Raw genomic sequence first — 21,809 nt, forward strand, 5'->3', positions numbered from 1 at the left:
TGCTAATGATAAAATTATCTGTTACACAGCGCTTTGAGACCGCGTGAGTGAATGTAATCAGTTATGCGTAAACTCCCTTTGGCTTCGCGCGACCTCGGACAAATGTCTGGTTTCCGTCAAAACCTTGTGAAAATTGCTTTCTTTAGGGAGTTCTTTCTCTCCAAGCGGCTGGAATTCAGCTGGACACTGATAACGTTGTACCAACTCTGGAACGAGGTCGTAAATATCTCAGTAACAGGCCTTACTGCCTTTGTTTCTCTCTCCTTGGCCAGATGGTACATGAAAGACAGATCAAACGTTATTGCTTTGCTTGTATCTGATCGTTGGTTGCATATATCTGTGTGCGGCATGTCCTGCATGTCCTGATATACATACATATATGTATGTATGTATATCTGCATTTGCCAGCTTGTTTGATTTTGCCCCTCTCCTCACCAGGATTCGGAGGAGCAGAAATAAATAAGCCTACGCAGTCCAAGATCTGCCCCTCTGTTCTGCAAAATACTTGGAGGATCACTCAAATTCTTAAGTACCGGTATTATAGATACTTAATCCAGCTTGAGATCCTAGGATCCTGGGTTTGAATCCCGGTCAATCGCTGAATTAACGCCAGGGGGGTTGACTCAGCCTGTCATCTTTCCGAGGTCGGCAAATTGTGTACCAGTTCACTGGTAATTCCCTGTGTGTCGCAAGAGGTGACTAACAGGGTTGGGGCAGGAAGGGCATCCGGCCATAAAACAATGCTTCAAAAAGGGGACCACGGTGCCCGAAAAAAAAAGGCCAACCCCCGCTCTGCGGAAAAAAATGGCCTCTAAAGGTGGTTCTTTTATTTTCTATTATAGATAATTAATCTTACTGATCAAGGGCCACACACCCTTATATTGCCACATGTGCAATGTTTTTAGAAATGGCCACCTCAATGGCCAAGAAATGGCCACTATCGCCACCTCGGCCTACAATTTCTGGGTGCGTGGATCATTCATACACTGGAATGGGCATAGGGATTGTATTTGTGTCTATTTATTACGTAGTTATTGCCTGTGTCATGTTTGTGCTTATGAGATACAATCATTTTTAAAACAAATAATTATTAATTCTTCATTTAATTAACTGCAGTTTAACTTTATATAACCACCCATAGGGTGCTAGTGTAATTGTAATTGTAGTGTAAAACTGCTCGTGTAATTTCAGCCTTTATTATGAATAAAGAGCTTAGTGTATTTGCAGACCACAAAATGGGAAAATACTCAGAGGAACGGGTTAAAGAAACAGTTACTGAACACCAAGATATTTCAAATGTATTGTATGATGCATTAAGTGCCCTTGCGTATCACTTAAGTCTTCATTTGTGCATTGGATTTTCATGCACCTAGGTTTATGGCCTTTTCAATCAGGTTTATGTCGCCACACCACCACCGCCGGGTTATTTGGGAAAGCACAGTTATCACGGCAATGTGGTACACGAACAGAGATGGCAACAGCTTCGAGAATATTTGGTTATCACACATGTAAATTAGGCATATTTTGAGATTGCCGTCACTCCCTCACTGTAGGCACCGGTATTAATCCCGCCAGGTCCACGACGGTACAACCCTATCGACGGATGGACCACATCTACTATAAAATGCAGAAAAACAAAACGCTATCCGAAATATGCAGACACTGTATATGTAATTGGTATCCTTGTCGTGTTGAATATCATATTTGCTCACAGGGAAGCAAAATTACTGACAAGGTGAAGGTATTGCAAAAGCCCTGGGAATAATATCAACTCACTTGATTATCCTCCTCTTCAATGTCGTCTCGAACACCCCTGTTGAACAACAATGCAAAAATCTGCCAATTTCATATAGAATTTGACAATCGTCATATGAACACGAGCAAACACTCACCAGTCAAGAAGCAATTGTCTTTAATCAAAACCTAATGAATACATTATCTGCACCCCACTCCCCGGAAGAACAAAGATAGTTAAAACAAAGAAAATGGGTTTAAACAATATGACTAAACTTGCTCTGAATGAAAATCCAGCAGAGCATGCTATGGATTTAGCTAGCTGTTGATTTGGAGGTTGATCGTCTCTGGTGCATCATACAGAGACATCAAATTGACAGGCAGTGAGGATGAGTTTGGGGATCTATATAGTCACAAAACAATACCCGAAAACAAGTCTCTAGTCGTCCAGTGGATCACATGACCTGTTGCAAATATCACATTAATTTGCATATAAACTGTAGAAGAGGAGTGCTTACATTTCACCCCCAAATTTCGATATTTATTATCAAGTAATACTTATATGAATGATTCACAAAACAAATGGGAAACTCACTTTTCAATTTCTTGCTTTCCGGTCTTGCTCTCCAGAGATTTCATGTCTTTCTGAGCCTCTGACTGCACCAAGACAACAAGCAACCTTTGAACCATATGAAATACCAGTGGGACGTTTGCTTTAAAACTTTTTTATTCAAAGCATATAGTCTATCAGCTGAGTACCAAAAGAGGCCAAGATGACGCATCCTTAAACTACAGAAATATGCATTGGACAATCTGAGAGGTGTTATTTTAGGAGTAAACAATATGCAAAATGCCAAAAAATGAATACCGTATTTCATGCAAGTAATCCGCTCCCTCGAATACCCCACACATGGGGGGAAAAAAGTGATCTAGGAAAATTTCAGGCACGTATAATCTGCACACAGGTATGCCAGGGACGTATTCAGGACGCACACGGGTATGTCAAGTGCTAGCTGGCTGATTGGTAACTGAACACACCCTGGCTTTTCTCTCCACATGACAGGGAGATACGCGATCTCCATATTTCTAGCAGCCGACACGGCTTTGTTGTCAAGGGCCCACAAACGGCTCTTTTCAAATACAACTTCGGTAAAAAACCAAATTACATTAAAATGAATATCTTGAGAAAGGGTTGTTGCCATAATTAAAGGTTACTGTACCGATGTGTTAAAAACCAGCATGGTTTCTGGTTTCATCTATCAGTATAAATACCCTGAAGCCTGTTGAATCGTATGTCATTCCACAAAATCATCCATACCATTTCAAATCCCTGCGTATGTCTGCTGTCAGTACAAATAAGAGAAAACGTAAAAGTTTTACAGCCGAATTAAAACTGAAAATTGACGAAAACGTGGGCTGATTTCTGGAGAAGAAGAGGGCGAGAGTGATAACGACAGACCAGGGGTGTGTGTATTTACCAAGCAGCTAGCTAGCACTTGCCAAGCCATATATTCCTTATAAATGGTTTCAAATGGAGTGCTTGTTTGAGTGCTTAAGCCATTTGGCGAGTGCTCTACAAGAAACTTGGGAACTGAACACATCCCACACTTGTCGACTCAGAGCTGCTTCAGCTGTTTCACAGCAACAGACAAGACGAGGAACTTTGTGGGCTTACAGAAGACGACTTCCTGGTACTTTGGAATATAAATATTGTTGAGTTTATGGGGGGTAGGCAATGGAATACTTTAGGCCAGGTAGGATTGAATAGGGTAGTGTGCTGCATATGCCGTGTAGACACCTCGATGTAACCAAGTCAGCTGCATGTGTTCGGCGTAAGTGTATATTATTCTCCATGCGAGGGGTGGAGCTATGCTAATTAGGTAGGGTATAAGGAATAATTCCCTGTATGTAAATTGCCTTTGTGGTTTTCCCTTTGTTCCTTATGACACATGCAACTACACCAGCCATGCATTCCACACCTATACTAAATACACTATATAAAGTGACCGGATGTGGACATTCGAACACCACCACTGACGCCACCAGCCAAGTCATCACAAGGGCCGGCAAGAGAGGTCGGGAGGCCACGCCCCAAAGAATGATTGGTCGGGGCGATCGACTGATACGATGGGACTCTTTGATTGTAGCGCGCGTGGACGTCATCATATGATGTTCAAGCAACAGGGAGAAAAAGGCTGAGGACCGCCATTTTCTCTCTCTTGGGTCGGACATTCGTATCGAGCAGTCGCATTTGTGCTCTCTTCACGCTGAGTTTCATAACAGACGGTCGCAGCTCATGCACTCTGACTCTCTTGGTTTGTGGCTGGCATCGCGGGCGGTCGTGGTTTGTCTCTCTTTTGGCGGTGGCATTCGCGCGTTCGCTCTGTTCCTGGCTGCGAGTGAAGGCAGACGCATACTTTCCTCTGATTCCGGTGGTGCTGGCTTCGTGACGGCCGTGTGCCATGAGGTGTGCGCCGGAGAGACCTCGGTGCTTTGTGGAGCGTGGGACGAGGAAGAAGCGAGGGCCTGTTCGCTTCACGGTGGCGGCTGGCAGGGAACGCAACTTCGCGCCAAGGCCTGTTTTCCCACGCAAGGACCTGTTCGAGGGCCGACAGGGTCAGTGGGCCGCTCAAAGCTGAGTACAAACACAAACATTTATTATTTTCATTTATTTATTCCTGTGTCCGTTTCACGAGTCCGTGTGGAGACGTCTCAATGAGGAATTAGTTTGCCGTCATTTCTTTGTTCCCTGGCATTTATTTTTATTAAACCTCTTACTTGTTGAATTTAAATTTCTCGTCTGTCTTGTTTAATTGTCGGTGTCCGAGGGTTGCGAGTTTGACACCCGCTGAGGGCGAAATTGCGCTCAGCTTTCGGAATCAAAATTTTTAACGATTGTCTTTCTCTCGTCGAGGGGGAGGTAATCATAGTACCGGGGTGTCAATTTTTTTTATAGTTGATTGGTATCGGGAAGAGCGCAAGCGAGTTGCTAAATTTAAATTTTCTTTTTGTCAGAGGTAAATTACGCATGCGAGGGAAAACCGCTTTGTCAGCACGTAATGGCGGACGTGAATTAAATGGTGGAGCAGATGGAGGATTTTGAAGAGCATGGAAGCGAGCCGGGGTAGAGTTTGATGAGAATAGTGTTGGAACCTCCCCTGTCCCGAGCATTAGCCCACCCCAATCTCTTATGAGGGAGCCGGGGACAATGGGAACGGATCCGATGGGTTTCCAGGCCATGTTTGCAACACTAATGTGTGAAATGAAGGGAATGAGCAAACGATTGGAAAATAAAATTGATGGTTTGAGGGGAGATATGAAGGCTCAGAATGAGCATGAGGAACGAATAGAAAACATAATGGATAGACTGATGGCTGAAATGAAAACCCAAAGAGAACAAACAAATGAAATGAAGGAGGAAATAAAGAATGAATTGGAGGGACAAATCAATGGAATGGAAAACAAAATTGATCGAATTGGGGCACAGGAGAGGGAATGTTCAAAAGTAAAGAGGGAATGTTCGGAAGTAAATAGGGAATGTTTGGAAGTAAATGGGGAATGTTTAACTGAGAATGACCTGGAAGGCTGTCGGGCTTGTGTGGATGCCAGAATGCACCAGCAGGGGGAGGAATTGGAATTTGTGCAGCACCAGGGTGGTGACTTGGAGCAACAGGTGAGGGGAAATATTGGAGGCCCATGATACGGAGCCGGAGCGGGTATTTATAGATAAAGATCTGTTGGGGCCGTCATTGATTGGGGCTGATGAGAATGATTTGACACAGGAGCGGCTGGAGACCTGGGACAATACCGTTTGGGAAGAGATTGCTCGGGTCCAACAGAGTCTGGGAGATGAGGTGATTCGGTCTGTTGAGTATCCCCAGGATGAGATTAGGGTGACCAAAGGGACCCTCACCACGAACAACAATTGGGCACCAGAGGCGCCAAAACTGGTTACCCAGCAGGGGGGGTGTTTTGGCCCCGAGATGGAGCCAGACATGGAGGAGTCGAGAAATAGAGCCTTGGGAAAAAGTGGTCCCCATAGTGAATTTGGAACAGCTGCAGGGAGGAGCAGAAAAACCCGAAGAAGGGATTGTGACCTGCAGCTGAGGTTGGGCACACGAGGCCAAAATTTTTAAAACGGCATTTAAATTGAAATTGAAATGGTAATTTAATTTGGAGCAGCCTTGGAGGGAATTGGTCCCCAGCCTGCGAAATTCGGACCTGGAGGGGTCATTGGGGTCGGCCTCGTGGGAAATTTCCCCATTTGAAAATTGGGTTATGCCAGCCAGCTGTGGAGCTGCGCTGGCAGGATTTGGATGTGGGGTCCGACCATGGGTGTCGTGGTACGGCCCGGGCCCCACGGGGGTCTGGTGGAGTGTGGCGTGAAGAGATAACACCGCCATAGTTTGAGTGAACGCCTCGGAGATAAAGCTCGGCTGGCCATCCGTCACCAGGGGTGTTAATCCCAGCGGTGAACACGACATATATATATATATATACACATATATATATATACAGACTTGGCATTTAATATGGAATTTTTTTTTTCTGGGGGTGAACTTACTTTTCAAGATGTCTTAGAACCAAAAGTTCATTGGAATTATGTTGAAATTATTCTAGATTTTGTTAATGTGACCTTTAAAAGAAACAAAAACCACATTTGACATTTCGAAACAAATAAATTGATCCTCGAAAGTGATGTAAACTGATATCGAACTCAATTCATGGACAGTATTGTGTTAAACTTCTGTACGTTTTCCAGAAGTATCTCTTTATTTTGCAGATTAGCCAATTTTTTTTTTAACAAAAACAAAAGTTAAATTACGACTGGGATTACGGACAGTAAAATTACAGTTCAGTACTTCGTGTAACCCCCACGAGCATTCAGGAGAGCACATACACGTTGAGGCATGCTGTTCACGAGATTTGCCAAGGTTTGGACAGGAATCGCTTGCCATGCAGTGACAATAGCCTGCTGAAATTCACGCACAGAGGTCGGCTGCTGGTCCAAGTGGTCGATTTGACGCGTTAATTCTGCCCACAAGTTCTCTATCGGATTCATATCCGGGAACATGGCAGGCCAGTCCATATGCTCTACACCACGGTCAGCAAGAAAGTGTTGGATCATGCGAGCACGATGAGGCCATGCATTGTAATCTTGGAAGACAAAGTTTCCTCGAAAGGCTGCACGAGCAAATGGAAGCAATGTTTCTTCCAGAATGCACCTGTACTTGAACTGGTTCAGGTCTCCATTCAGAACAACCAGGTCAGTTTTGCCCCCTGCATAAAAAGCAGCCCAAACGGTCACCCCACCACCTCCAGCCTGGACTCTTGGCACTATACAATCTTTGTTGTAGGCTTCATGCACTTGTCTGTGCACTCGGACGCGGCCATCTTGACGATAGACCAGAAATCTAGACTCGTCACTGAAGATCACGTGATTCCATTCGTGATTCCAACCCCACCACCTCCAGCCTGGACTCTTGGCACTATACAATCTTTGTTGTAGGCTTCATGCACTTGTCTGTGCACTCGGACGCGGCCATCTTGACGATAGACCAGAAATCTAGACTCGTCACTGAAGATCACGTGATTCCAGTGCCCTGGCTGCCATTGACGGTGCTCTCTGGCCCACTGCAATCAGTGCTGGCGGTGTTGTCTGGTCAGGCGTGGCTTTCTCAGGGGACGCCTGGCACGATAGCCTGCTTGAACCAGTCATTGGTTGAATAGCCTTCTGGATACAGGCACATTTGCCAGTTGCTGCCACTCAGCCCCAAGCCGATTAGATGACTTGGTCCGGCCATTGCGGACTAACTGGTGCAGCTGGCGATCATCCCTCCTTGTGGTTCTGCGGGGACGTCCTGGCCTCGGTATTGGAGTAGGGACACCCCTCTGAGCATTTCGTTTCAGGATCTTTGACACCTGACCTTGAGTGATGCCATACTGCCGAGCAATAGCATGCTGTTTCATGCCGTAATTTCGTAAAGCCACCACTCCATGACATACAGCATTGTCGAGTTGACGGACCATCTCCAGAGGAAGCGCCAATAACCTTTGGAGACGTGCAGCAGTTGTTTTCCACTAATACAGAACGCAACAACCCTTGTATACCCGACTGTGAAGCCAATCATCAAATGCACCTGTCCGTACATTTTGCCACGCCACCTGTGATATAATCCTGTTGTTGACTTCTTGCTGCGACAGACAATCAGTGACATGGTTCTTTTAACAAATAAATCACCAAAGTGTAAAAGAAACTCACCAAATTGATAAACTGAGTTAAGAAAGTAAACCCAAGTCAAGAAAAAAAATATATTCCATATTAAATGCCAAGTCTGTGTGTGTGTGTATATGTGTGTATATGTGTGTATATGTGTGTATATGTGTGTATATGTGTGTGTGTATATATATATATATATATATATATATATATATATATATATATATATATATATATACATATATATACATATATATATATATATACATATATATATATATATATACATATATATATATATATACATATATATATATATATATATATATATATATATATATATATATATATATATATATATATATATATATATATATATATATATATATATATATATATATATATATATATATATATATATATATACACACACACACACACACACACACACAGTCACGTGAAAAAGTAAGTGCACCCCATGTAAAGTTTTGACTTTTTCAACATATAGCAATTTGATCTTCATTTCAACAATATTGATAGATAAAGGTGATATAATATAACAAATATCATCAAACATTTACATTTTGTAGTCCATTGTATAATTTAAATGAACATAAATGCAAATTTCGCATGTGGAAAAAGTAAGTACACCCCTACATTTATCACTACTTCAAATACCTAAAATTAGAATCAGGTGCACCAGCTCAGGTGCAAATGATTAGGACATCGTCAGAGAGGATCTTGGAGGAACCTGTCTTATTTAAACCTCAGACATTTAGTTTGGTTTGCTCTTTGTTGATGAAGTGTGCGGTGTCACCATGCCTCGATCAAAAGAGCTATCTGAAGCCTTCAGAAAGAAGGTTATAGATGCCTACGAGTCTGGGAATGGATTTAAAAAGATCTCCAAACAATTTGAAATCAATCATTCGACTGTCCGGAAGATCATCTACAAGTGGAGAAGATTCCAAACAACTGCCAACTTGTTCAGGCCAGGCCGCCCCAGCAAGTTCAGCCCGAGAGCAGACCGAAAGATGCTGAAAGAAGTCTCTAAGAACCCCAGAATGTCATCACGGGACCTACAGGTAGCTCTTGCCACTGTTGATGTCAAAGTGCACGAGTCTACCATTAGAAAGAGGCTGCACAAATTTGATCCACATGGGAGGTGTGCCAGGGGGAAACCTTTGCTGTCCAGAAAGAACATCAGGGCAAGACTAAAGTTTGCCAATGAACACCTAGGCAAAGACCAGCACTTCTGGAACAATGTGCTCTGGACAGATGAGTCAAAGGTAGAGCTATTTGGCCACAGTACCAGAAGACATGTTTGGCAAAAACCAAAGACAGCATTTGACCACAAGAACCTGATACCAACTGTAAAGCATGGTGGTGGAAATATTATGGTTTGGGGCAGCTTTGCTGCATCAGGGCCTGGGTAACTCACCATCATAGAATCCACTATGAATTCTTCATTGTACCAGAGGGTGCTTGAGGATAATGTGAGGCCATCTGTCAGAAAGCTGAAGCTCAACCGAAGGTGGACCTTGCAACGTGACAATGACCCTAAACATACCAGTAAATCCACCAAGGAATGGCTGAAAAGAAAGAAATGGAGGGTTCTGGAATGGCCAAATCAAAGCCCGGATCTAAATCCCATCGAGATGTTGTGGGGGGATTTGAAACGAGCTGTGCATGCAAGAAACCCCTCAAACATCGTTACGCTTTGGCTGCCAGCAGCATTAGCTGCGATTTGTTCGCTCGAACTACTCAAATGACATGAGGTAGGCCTGGAAAGAGGGAGGAGCGCGGGGTCGGGGTGTGGCAGAGTCGAGGAGCACGTCAGAGGCGGTGACGGTAAGGGCTCCCAGCCAACCAGGGCTCGGAGGGCATGGCGTGATAGGGCGTGGTGAAGAACGTCTGGTGAGTTCCAGAGAGTTCGCTGGACAGGGCTGTATAAGCCTTTGCACAAAGCCCTTGAGGAGGACTTGTCGGCAAGTAGAGATGAGAAGGCATGCGCGGTGCTCAATTGAGTGATGAGAAGGGAGAGGCAGGCGCTTGAGTCGAGGACTTGATGAGGACTTGCTACCGGAGAACTGATGAGAACTTATGAAGAGGATTTGCACGAGGACTTGGGGAATTGCAGAGCACATTGTGACCGTATATTGAACTATTACATACGCAGCCACGCGAGTGATTAACAGCCAAAGCCAGCCCTACCGCTCGCCCTGTAATAATCCCGTGCGCGCCAACGACACGTGGAGAGCTCCTGGCCGCTGTATTCATCTTCTTCGCGGTGCGAGTTGGGGACCGGAGGGAGAGCTGCCCGGACGCCATCCCTGGACCATCAACCTGTTCGTCTGCAACCCCGTGTGAGTGTGTCTGAGTGTGAACGGGCCCGTGCCCAGGGGATAAGTATAAGATTGTTTAAGGCTGCACTGTCTTCTTCTGCTGATCATTGTACATTGTGTAAATAAATTCTGTTCTTCCAAATTCAACCATTTCTGTGAATTCCATCATTGGGTAAGCGTGGCACGATTATGAACCGCTTGGATCGGGTTTAGTCATTGATAACGGCTCGGGTCACGCGTTCGCTCCCGCTCGGCGTATCCACCAACACCCATGATTCGGGCGGGGCCTATTTCCTCGTTTCTGGGCAGCGCGAGTAATTAGGTATTAGTGATTAGTCCTACGACCCAATTTCACGCTGTCCGGGAAGGACGTCATAGGTCCCGGGTCCCGTCGGCTAGTCAAAGACAAGGGGACTAATCCCCCCTTGGTAAGGGGAAAAGGCCGGCGCTGAGATCCGCAACAATTGGTGTCAGGAGTGGGATTTAGAACCCCACTAAAAAAATTTTGGGACGAATTGGCTCCAAATTACGGGCGACCAAAAATTTAGTTTTAACATCCAAATTAAAATCGTGCCATGGATAACCAAGACGGTCGGATGCCGGTGGGGGTAAATGAGGAGGTAGAGGAGGAATTTGAATCGATGACCCAGGACCCCCAGGAAGAATTGGGAGAAATTGAGGAGGAAGCGGAGGAGGTAGCAGGGGTAGGAAATGGCGGCGCCTCGCACGTGGCCATGGCAGCCGAGCCCGCTGTGCGACCCGGGAGCAACATTGAATCCTACCTAATTCAACTAATGGAAAAAATGAATAACCAAGAGGATAGAATGAAGGAAATAAAAAACGAAACCCGGGAAACTAAAGAAATGATGGGCACCCAACAGAATGAAATAAATAAAATAAACGGCAAATTGGACACCCAAAGTGATAAATCCACCCAGGAAATAAAAGGGTTTGGAAACAGAATAGGTGGCCAAATAAAAAAAATGGGGAAAGCCATAGGGCGCAGGTCGAGCGGGAAAGTCGCATTGGTACGCGATGGGGTAGCGCGACGTGAGGAACGCGGGGAAAGCGAGTTTGAGCAGAGCACAGCCAAGTTGACCGGGGTAGAAATCGCGACTTGGGATGTAGAAAAGCCGACGGCCGCCGAATTAGAAGAGAAAATTTTATTAGCACCGGCGGTCGTCGAGGAAAAAGAAAAATGGAAGAATTATCGTGAAAATTGGCGACGAAGAGACGGCAGAAGCAGAAATTAAATCGGAGATGGGGATGGTATTTGCACAAAGTCCGTTTTCGCATTGTGATGTCGTGCTGCCTAACCCCAATGGAAGTTTGCAGGTGCGGTTGCAGGAGAAGCGAATCCCGAAGGTGAGTAGGAGCGTGAATGGCGCGAAAATGTATGGCGCGAAAGTGTTTGGCGCAAAAATATTTTTCGCGCGCTTGGGATCGCGACATCACCCGGGCGCTCGTGGGAGGTCCGTGGGGAGGTGTACGAAAGCGAATGGCGCGCGTGTGAGAACGGCGCCGGAGCGCGAGTGTAAGACGGAGTGTATGTGGGAGGAGTGTGTTGAAGAAGAGTGTGAAACGGAGTGTGGAACGGAGTGTGACACAGAGTGTGGCGATGGCTGAAGAGAGTGTGCGGGAGTGCACACCAGAGCGCGTGATTGGGTGTGCAGCAAAAGAGTGCACACTGCACACCCATGGTTGTTACGGAGTACGTAACGGGAGAGTGTACCCGAGGGTGTGCGATGGCCAAGTGTGTTTCGGAGTGTGTAACAGAGGAGTGTGTGATAATGGAGTGTGCGCGCGTCATGAGTGCGCCTGAGTGGTGTGCACGAGAGATTGCAATAATAGATTGCAGGGAATGTATGGGAGGAGCTGGAGCGCCTCGGTGTGAGAATGCGAATCGGGCATCGACGCGGACCGGGGTAGCGTTTCGGACGACGTATAGCCGACGCGAGCTCTCGGGGCGTGTTGCGCTTTGTGTGCTGCGGGGACCGTCGGGGATCGTTGCCGCGGCGGTCTCGCAAGGAGCGCCGTGCACGATTCGTGCCGGGCCCCGCCCTGCCGTGGCGAAAGCGGCAAACGGCACGATTTGAGCGGAGGTAGGAGAGGTCAGACCTTCGCCCCCTGGCGGGCGCGGTGCTCCGACCGGGGGAGGTTGGCCGATCGTGCCGGAGACCGAAAGGCTCCGCGCAGAGATGGCGCCTGGAACCTTGGCCCGAGCATGCCTTCTCCCCAGAATCGAAAATGCCGGACGGACACAACCAACAGGAAACCAATCACCCGCATGCATTGCTCGGCTTTTCGAAGCTGAGCTGTGATGACAATGGATTGCCGCACCGAGAGGCTCAAGTATCGTGGACAGATAGTAATGGCGTTGGTGAATGGTAGCTTTACCATTCGTTTTGGGGCACATGAGCTATAGATTATGGGGATGGCAGTGTAAACTAGCCGAGGGCGGGCTAGGATATTGTTAGGGATTTAGAAGTGACTTTAGGAGACATGAGATTTAAGTAGCGACTTTTGTACAGGTCGAGGGGCCGTAGTCAGATTAGAAGGATAATAATGACGAGGGAAGTGCTTAGTGGAAGGGAAGACGGGAAAGCACGAGTCTTAGAGGGAAGTAGTTAGTTAGATGATGCTGTGTGTGTAAAAGTGTATAAGTGGTATATTGAAGACATATGGAGTTGTGTTGGAGTGTATGGAGGGAGGAATGTGAGCACAAGAAGTGTGCAAGAGGACTTGGTGTGTGGAGTAAATGGTGGAATGAGTGGTGTGGAATGAGTGGTGTGGAGTGCATGGTGCAAAGGAGTGGATGGGGGAAGATGGACCCCTTCACAAATACCTGGGGAGGGTAGTTTAAAGTTAGGTTGAGGGTTTAGGTAAATTGTTGGATATTGACACCTGTGGTGCAGGTAGTAGCAAGGAAGTGCTTAGATGGGTGCATGAGTCTGTGGAAATGGCTGGGCGTGTGGGCTTAATTGGTGAGTGTAGTTATTGGGGCACTCCGCCACTGGTAGTCTGTCGGCCAGGTGAGGCCGCAGGTAGGCTCTGGGAGCCAGTTAGAGTCAGAGTAGTGTTCAGTGGGGCCCGAGGATCCTAGGAGAGGACCCGGGTAGCCCAATGCCAGAGAGGGCATCAGAGGGGTGAGAGAGCCAGGAGGGGCCTTCCCCGATTTAGGGTAGTTGTAAGGAGCATGGTAAGCTCAGGTGGCGACTTCAGTGGCGGAGGTGCGCAGGTAGTTGGACCTGCTAGTGGAGCCACACGACCCAGCCCCGAAATTGTGCGAGGGCACAGTAGGAAAAATTGGGGAGTGAGACCCAAATTGGAGGGCACCCAAGGTGGGTCAATGGGAATTGGTTTTTAGAACCGCATAGTTTAAAGATGCCGATTGGCAGGGCATGACCCCGGGTAGTGTAAAGGAGTTAATGTTATTAGAGTATAGTTAGGATGAGAAATCTCTTCGCACCATCCACATCCACTCACCAAAGGAGACGGAACTCAACACCAGATTTTGCGAACGTTTGGATGGGTGAGGCGCATCATGACGTGAGTGTGACACTGTGTTTATTCCATCTCTCCCTTCTTGGGAGGGATTGGACGACGAACTCGGAGTAGAGGGGGGGTAGAAAAGACGACGTAGCGACGAATTGTAAAGTCTAAATAGAGGGAGGGGCAAGGGTAGTGTAGGCTGACATGGGGGGTCACAAACGGTCCGGGATGAGTCTGCTCTGCTCGCTCCTCCGCGCCCCTCATGTTGCATTGCCTTGTTTTGATGTGTACCTTTGCGCCCTTTCCTTGCCTAACTCTGCTTTGTCTCTCCTCGCCACCCATGGACCCATTATTTTTGTTGAGGGGAGTGTGCAGGAACCCTGAGCTGTGCGGCTGCACTTTTGCACTGCACTCTGCTACCTCTGGCTGCACCAGTACACCTATGGACCACACGTTCTGTGGCCTGGCACCTTTTGCTGGGGCAGACAATTGCTGCAAACGTTATCTTGCCCTGCGGACCACTGGTTTTAAGTGGCGTCAAAGTCACGCAGATGGACCATGAGATGGCCCTGCAAATAAAAAAACGGACACGGTTTGTGCATTTTATTTATTCCGGTGTGTCAGGAAGGAAGACTTCAAGTTTTATTACGGCACACCGAAGATGAAGCAGGAAGATGCAAGAAGCAGCAGCCCAGCAGCAGCCAAGCAGCAAATGTGCCATTTATTATTGAAATGTGATTGTGCATTTTTGTGCATTTTTGTGCATTCTTGTATTATGGTGTATTGGTGCAGTGCATTGTGTTTCTCTCTCAAATTTTCTTTCCCACAAAAGAACAGGTCCTGGGTTATAGAGATGTAAATAATTAGATTAGTCTTGTAAATAACATGCTCCCCACCGGCTTTATGTTTAGTTTGAGAATTCTTTCCGCAATTCGGTTAGCTATGGGTGTGAGTCTGTTAGTTCGTACACAACGCAGTAGGTGGGACATATCTACTGTCGTAAAACTGTCGCACACAGGGTGTTAGATTAAATGTAGAGGGGAACCACATCTAAGTGTCACACGGAATTTAAAAAGTAGTCCTGACCCTTGCTCAAAATCGGTCGTTCTCACTTGTGTGGGTTCGGCTCGGGGACGAGCCTGGCGAAGGAGGGGGGCAGTGATACGGTTTTGAGAGTTGTACATATGACATCATTAAAGGTTAAAGGTTTGCCCCCCATAGTTAGTCCACAAGCAACACGTAGGCCCACTTAGAGTATTAGTTATGTCATAGTATGTGTAAGAGTAGGCCATTTCCCGAGTAATATCTGCGTTGTGTAAAGAAATGAGCTTTGGTCCTTTCATCTTTGCGCCACCCCCCAATTACATCAGTGGGCATAATTGATCCCGCGCCCCATTTGGCATCCTTCCGTGTGTTACGCTTTGGCTGCCAGCAGCATTAGCTGCCCTTTGTTCGCTCGAAATAGTCAAATGACACGAGGTAGGCCTGGAAAGAGGGAGGAGCGCGGGGTCGGGGTGTGGCAGAGTCGAGGAGCACGTCAGGCGGTGACGGTAAGGGCTCCCAGCCAACCAGGGCTCGGAGGGCATGGCGTGATAGGGCGTGGTGAAGAACGTCTGGTGAGTTCCAGAGAGTTCGCTGGACAGGGCGATATAAGCCTTTGCACAAAGCCCTTGAGGAGGACTTGTCGGCAAGTAGAGATGAGAAGGGATGCACGGTGCTCAATTGAGTGATGAGAAGGGAGAGGCAGGCGCTCGAGTCGAGGACTTGATGAGGACTTGCTACCGGAGAACTGATGAGAACTTATGAAGAGGATTTGCACAAGGACTTGAGGAATTGCAGAGCGCATTGTGACCGTATATTGAACTATTACATACGCAGCCACGCGAGTGATTAACCGCCAAAGCCAGCCCTACCGTTCGCCCTGTAATAATCCCGTGCGCGCCAACGACACGCGGAGAGCTCCTGGCCGCTGTATTCATCTTTTCGCGGTGCGAGTTGGGGACCGGAGGGAGAGCTGCCCGGACGCCATCCCTGGACCATCAACCTGTTCGTCTGCAACCCTGTGTGAGTGTGTCTGAGTGTGAACGGGCCCGTTGTCCAGGGGATAAGTATAAGACTGTTTAAGGCTGCACTGTGTCTTCTTCTGCTGATCATTGTACATTGTGTAAATAAATTCTGTTCTTCCAAATTCAACCGTTTCTGTGAATTCCATCATTGGGTAAGCGCGGCACGATTATGAACCGCTTGGATCGGGTTTAGTCATTGATAACGGCTCGGGTCATGCGTTCGCTCCCGCTCGGCGTATCCACCAACACCCATGATTCGGGCGGGGCCTATTTCCTCGTTTCTGGGCAGCGCGAGTAATTAGGTATTAGTGATTAGTCCTACGACCCGATTTCACGCTGTCCGGGAAGGACGTCATAGGTCCCGGGTCCCGTCGGCTAGTCAAAGACAAGGGGACTAATCCCCCCTTGGTAAGGGGAAAAGGCCGGCGCTGAGATCCGCAACAATTGGTGTCAGGAGTGGGATTTACAACCCCACTAAAAAAAATTTGGGACGAATTGGCTCCAAATTACGGGCGACCAAAAATTTAGTTTTAACATCCAAATTAAAATCGTGCCATGGATAACCAAGACGGTCGGATGCCGGTGGGGGTAAATGAGGAGGTAGAGGAGGAATTTGAATCGATGACCCAGGACCCCCAGGAAGAATTGGGAGAAATAGAGGAGGAAGCGGAGGAGGTAGCAGGGGTAGGAAATGGCGGCACCTCGCACGTGGCCACGGCAGCCGAGCCCGCTGTGCGACCCGGGAGCAACATTGAATCCTACCTAATTCAACTAATGGAAAAAATGAATAACCAAGAGGATAGAATGAAGGAAATAAAAAACGAAACCCGGGAAACTAAAGAAATGATGGGCACCCAACAGAATGAAATAAATAAAATAAACGGCAAATTGGACACCCAAAGTGATAAATCCACCCAGGAAATAAAAGGGTTTGGAAACAGAATAGGTGGACAAATAAAAAAAATTTGGAAAGACATAGGGCGCAGGTCTATCGGGAAAGTCGCATTGGTACACGACGGGGTAGCGCGACGTGAGGAACGTGGGGAAAGCAAGTTTGAGCAGAGCACAGCCAAGTTGACCGGGGTAGAAATCGTGACTCGGGGTGTAGAAAAGCCGACGGCCGCCGAATTAGAAGAGAAAATTTTATTAGCACCGGCGGTCGTCGAGGAAAAAGAAAATGGAAGAATTATAGTGAAAATTGGGGATGAAGAGATGGCAGAAGCAGAAATTAAATCGGAGATGGGGATGGAATTTGCACAAAGCCCGTGTTCGCATTGTGATGTCGTGCTGCCTAACCCCAATGGAGGTCTGCAGGTGCGGTTGCAGGAGAAGAGAATCCCGAAGGTGAGTAGGAGCGTGATTGGCGCGAAAATGTATGGCGCGAAAGTGTTTGGGGCGAAAAGATTTTTCGCGCGCTTGGGATCGCGACGTCACCCGGGCGCTCGTGGGACGTCCGTGGGGAGGTGTACGAAAGCGAATGGCGCGCGTGTGAGAACGGCGCCGGAGCGCGAGTGTAAGACGGAGTGTATGTGGGAGGAGTGTGTTGAAGAAGTGTGAAACGGAGTGTGGAACGGAGTGTGACACAGAGTGTGCGATGGCCGAAGAGAGTGTGTGGGAGTGCACACCAGAGCACGTGATTGGGTGTGCAGAAAAAGAGTGCACACCCATGGTTGTTACGGAGTACGTAACGGGAGAGTGTACGCGAGGGTGTGCGATGGCCAAGAGTGTTACGGAGTGTGTAACAGAGGAGTGTGTGATAATGGAGTGTGTGAGCGGCGTGAGTGCGCCTGAGTGGTGTGCACGAGAGTGCAATTAATAGATGGCAGGGAATGTATGGGAGGGGCTGGAGCGCCTCGGTGTGAGAATGCGAATCGGGCATTGACGCGGGGAGCGTTTAGGCCGACGTATAGCTAAAGGCGAGCTCTCGGGGCGTGGTGCGCTTTGTGTGCTGCGGGGCCCGTCGGGGATCGTTGCCGCGGCGGTCTCGCAAGGAGCGCCGTGCACGATTCGTGCCGGGCCCCGCCCTGTATGGTCGGTGCCGTGCCGTGGCGAAAGCGGCAAACGGCACGATTTGAGGGGTGGTAGGAGAGGTCGGACCTTCGCCCCCTGGCGGGCACGGTGCTCCGACCGGGGGAGGTTGGGCGATCATGCCGGAGACCGAAAGGCTCCGCGCAGAGATGGCGCCTGGAACCTTGGCCCGAGCATGCCTCCTCCCCAGAATCGAAAATGCCGGACGGACCCAACCAACAGGAGACCAATCACCCGCATGCATTGCTCGGCTTTTCGAAGCCGAGCTGTGACGACAATGGATTGCCGCACCGAGAGGCTCAAGTATAGTGGACAGATAGTAATGGCGTTGGCGAATGGTAGCTTTACCATTCGTTTTGGGGCACATGAGCTATAGATTATGGGGATGGCAGTGTAAACTAGCCGAGGGCAGGCTAGGATATTGTTAGGGATTTAGAAGTGACTTTTGGAGACATGAGATTTAAGTAGCGACTTTTGTACAGGTAGAGGGGACGTAGTCAGATTAGGATGATAATGACGAGGGAAGTGCTTAGTGTGAGGGAAGACGGGAAAGCACGAGTATTAGAGGGAAGTAGTTAGTTAGATGATGCTGTGTGTGTGTAAAAGTGTAAAAGTGGTGTATTGAGGACATATGGAGTTGTGTTGGAGTGTATGGAGGGAGGAATGTGAGCACAAGAAGTGTGCAAGAGGACTTGGTGTGTGGAGTAAGTGGTGGAATGAGTGGTGTGGAATGAGTGGTGTGGAGTGCAACACTAAACGTGGCAATAGCCGCCAGTGATCACCGCTAACCGCCGAAGTCCGCTCCCTACCAAATCGCCCCGTATTAACCCTTGGGCGCCAAACGACACGCGGAGAGCTCCTGCCTTCTCTACTTACCATCTGCACGGGACGAACCGGAGACCGGAGGGAGCTGCACAGGAGCTATCCTTGGATGCGGACCATCATCCTGCAGCTGCACGCCCCGTGTGAGTGTGTCTGTGTGTGAGACGGGCCCGTTTGTCCTGGGTAGTAAGTTAAGACTGTTTTAAGGCTGCACTGTGTCCCCTTTTTCTGAACCATTGTAAATAGTGTAAATAAACCTGTTCTTCCTTTTCTTCTGAATTCGACCACTTTTGTGATTTATCTATTGACTAAGCATGGCACGAATAAGATCGCTAGAACCGGGGTCACCAACTAAACTGCACGGATCGCGTGTACGCACCGCTCGGCGTCTCAACACACGTGATTCGTGCGGGGCTTATTTCCTCGTTTCAGGACAGCGCAAGTAATTAGGTATTAGTGATTAGTCCTACGACCATACTTCGCGCTGTCCGGGAAGGACGTCATGGGTCCCGGGTCCCGTCGGCTAGTCAAAGACAAGGGGACTAATCCCCCCTTGGTAAGGGGAAAAGGCCGGCGCTGAGATCCGCAACAATATCATGCTATGGTTGTCGTGATAGGGAATCTCGATGTAATAAGTTGTGTTTCGGCAGTTTGTTTGGATCAAGTGTATCTTTGTGATCATACAAGGATGATCGTTGTGTTAGATATAGTAGGATTAAGCTAATTCCCCGGTGTGTCAAACCTGTGATCATCCATGTGTCCCGTATGGCAACGCACCAAAGACATTAGTTAGACCCATTAGCGCACACACTAATTAATCCCCCTCCACCACAATAACAATGGAACTAACCGGAGGAACAGTCAGGAAGCGGCCGCGCATTGCGCACCATGGCGATGGAACATCGAGCAGGCAGGCAATGGACACGCTCAGAGGGGCAGCAATTGGTCAAGGAAAAGGGCGAGTAAGAGCAGGCCGCCGATTGGCAGAGTAAGGAAGAGCTCGTGATTGGTCAAGGGAGGGGCAAGAAGCTTCCCTGGGATTGCTGGGATTAGATTTTGGGGTCACGAGGTCAAAGGCCAGAGGTCATGGTCGGTAGAAATTCTGTTACTGCGATAACTTGCGCACCAGTGATGGGATTTTGACTTAAGTTGGTAGAAGTATTTATTATGATGCAAAGATGAACCGATTTGATTTTGGGGTCAAGAGGTCAAATGTCAGACTGTAACCAGTTTTCGCTACCGCGATAACTTAAGAACGGCTGAAGGGAACCAACAATTTTTAACGTAACTTCACCAGACGATGCTCTCTTGGTACAATCAGCATTTTTTAATGCCCATAGCTGGGTATATGTCAGCAAAAACATCAACCATTTTGCAGTCAGTGTGTTTAATAATTGAAAGTAAAACATCCAAAACACATTTTGCCAGTTCCCCAAAGGTGCTGACAGAAATGCTGACAAACTGCTCTAAAATAGCCTTAGCATTGAAAATCTACACTGTATCTTTGTCTATGATGGATTGTAGCTCACAAGGATCATTACCATTTTCCATCCATCACATTAACATATAATGAACTTGTTTGTTTTGCCAAAGCCTCCATCTACTGCTGCAAAAGAAACAATGGTTTTTCAATTGCATTCTGCAAAGGTTGAGAGCTTCTCTATTCGTTCTTTTCTCTCGTATGGTGCAAACACAACGTGCCCATAAAGGACACCGCCATTTTGTGTGTGTATTTATACAACTGATCAAGTCCGGTGACAAAATTTGAATCATTCATCAGCCATCAACGTATACATCGCATTGCTCAGTTAAACCATATACAGTAGTTGCTTTTGAACTCATGCTGAATTAAATTAATCCCAATTTTAGTTCCTGTTTACTCAAAAAATAACACCTCCTCTCGTTCTGTCGAACAAGAACAATATTGATTTTAGGAGTAAATGGCTGTATATGCATTTTTCGATTAAAAGTAGTATTGACTTGGGGAATAGAACATCTGAAGTCAGCCACTCAGCCTATTGACTAATATAATATTGTCTCGTCAGATTTTTTTTTTTTTTTTTTTTTGTATACTGAATCGAGGCTCATGAAAGAGCTAACATTTATTTCACAAACAAATCAACCAGACAAACAAAATATACAAAAAGAGGGAGCGGAAGACAAGATGGGGAGAGAAGGGGAAGCACACAAACATAACATTTGAGAGAGCAGGGACATGTGTGGGAGGGACAGGGCTTGGGGGGAGGAGGTGTGGGAAGGGGAGCGGGGGGGGGGGGGGGGGGGGAGAGGTATAAAACACAAGGGGACCGAAATTAGCTGGGGTAGAAAAGATCAAGGTTTTGGATGGGGGAGGATAAGAGATGGTGGTAAACAGCTGTTTTAAAGACCTGGAGGGTGGAGTGGGATTGAAGAGAGTGAGGGAGTTTGTTCCAGAGGTGGGAGAAAAGAGGAATGAAGGAGTGAAGGTGAGCAGAAAGTCTTGATTTTGGCAGTTTAACCATAAGAGGGTTGCAGGCAGATCTTGTGCGACCTGTAGGAATATTTGGGGGACAGAGCCCAGAGAGGGCTGGGGGGGCAAGGCCAGAGAGGAGTCGGTAGAAGACGGAAAGACCACCAACCTGCCTGCGGTGAGTGAGTGAAAGGCCCTTGGAGTTAGCTTCATCGCGGGAGATTCCAATGATTCTGAACGCTTTGGTTTCAACAGCGTGAAGACGGGCTAGGTGTGAGGCAGGAGCACCAGACCAGAGGGGAGAGCAGTATTCCATAGAGCTGCGGATGAAAGCCTTGTATGTGGTGAGGAGCTCAGGTGTGCCAAGGAAGGACTTCGCACGACGGAGGATGCCCAGTCGGCGACTGGCTTTGGAGGCCAGATTTGAAATGTGGTTTTCCCAGGAAAGATCATGGCAAATAGTGAGACCCAAAAGCTTGAGTGACAGAACTTCTTGGAGAGGATTATTCAGAAAGTGGATGGGAGGGTTTTCCAGTCGGTCTTTTCGGAGAGACATCGTAAGAGTGTGAGATTTATCAGGATTGAAAGACATGTTCCATTTGTTTGCCCAGTCTGTGATTTTGTCCAGGTCTGCAGAGAGTGAGGAGGCTGCAGAC

The 21,809-nt window shown here is 47.6% G+C and overlaps 1 protein-coding gene across 4 annotated transcripts in view; it reads right to left on the bottom strand.

The window, feature by feature from the left end:
- The window catches only part of DDX42 (DEAD-box helicase 42), a 126,425-nt gene that overhangs the window by 34,938 nt on the left and 69,678 nt on the right, over positions 1–21,809 (bottom strand). For all 4 annotated transcript variants that reach the window (XM_078782113.1, XM_068123080.2, XM_068123083.2 and 1 more), the window contains 2 exons: positions 2,330–2,391; positions 1,777–1,813 (listed from right to left, as the gene is read on the bottom strand). In XM_078782113.1, the coding sequence (XP_078638239.1) occupies positions 1,777–1,813; positions 2,330–2,391 (99 nt within the window). The remainder of the gene's footprint in view (positions 1–1,776; positions 1,814–2,329; positions 2,392–21,809) is intronic.

Source organism: Myxine glutinosa, chromosome 7, assembly GCF_964187855.1.
Source record: "Myxine glutinosa chromosome 7, kmMyxGlut1.1, whole genome shotgun sequence".
NCBI lineage: Eukaryota > Metazoa > Chordata > Myxini > Myxiniformes > Myxinidae > Myxine > Myxine glutinosa.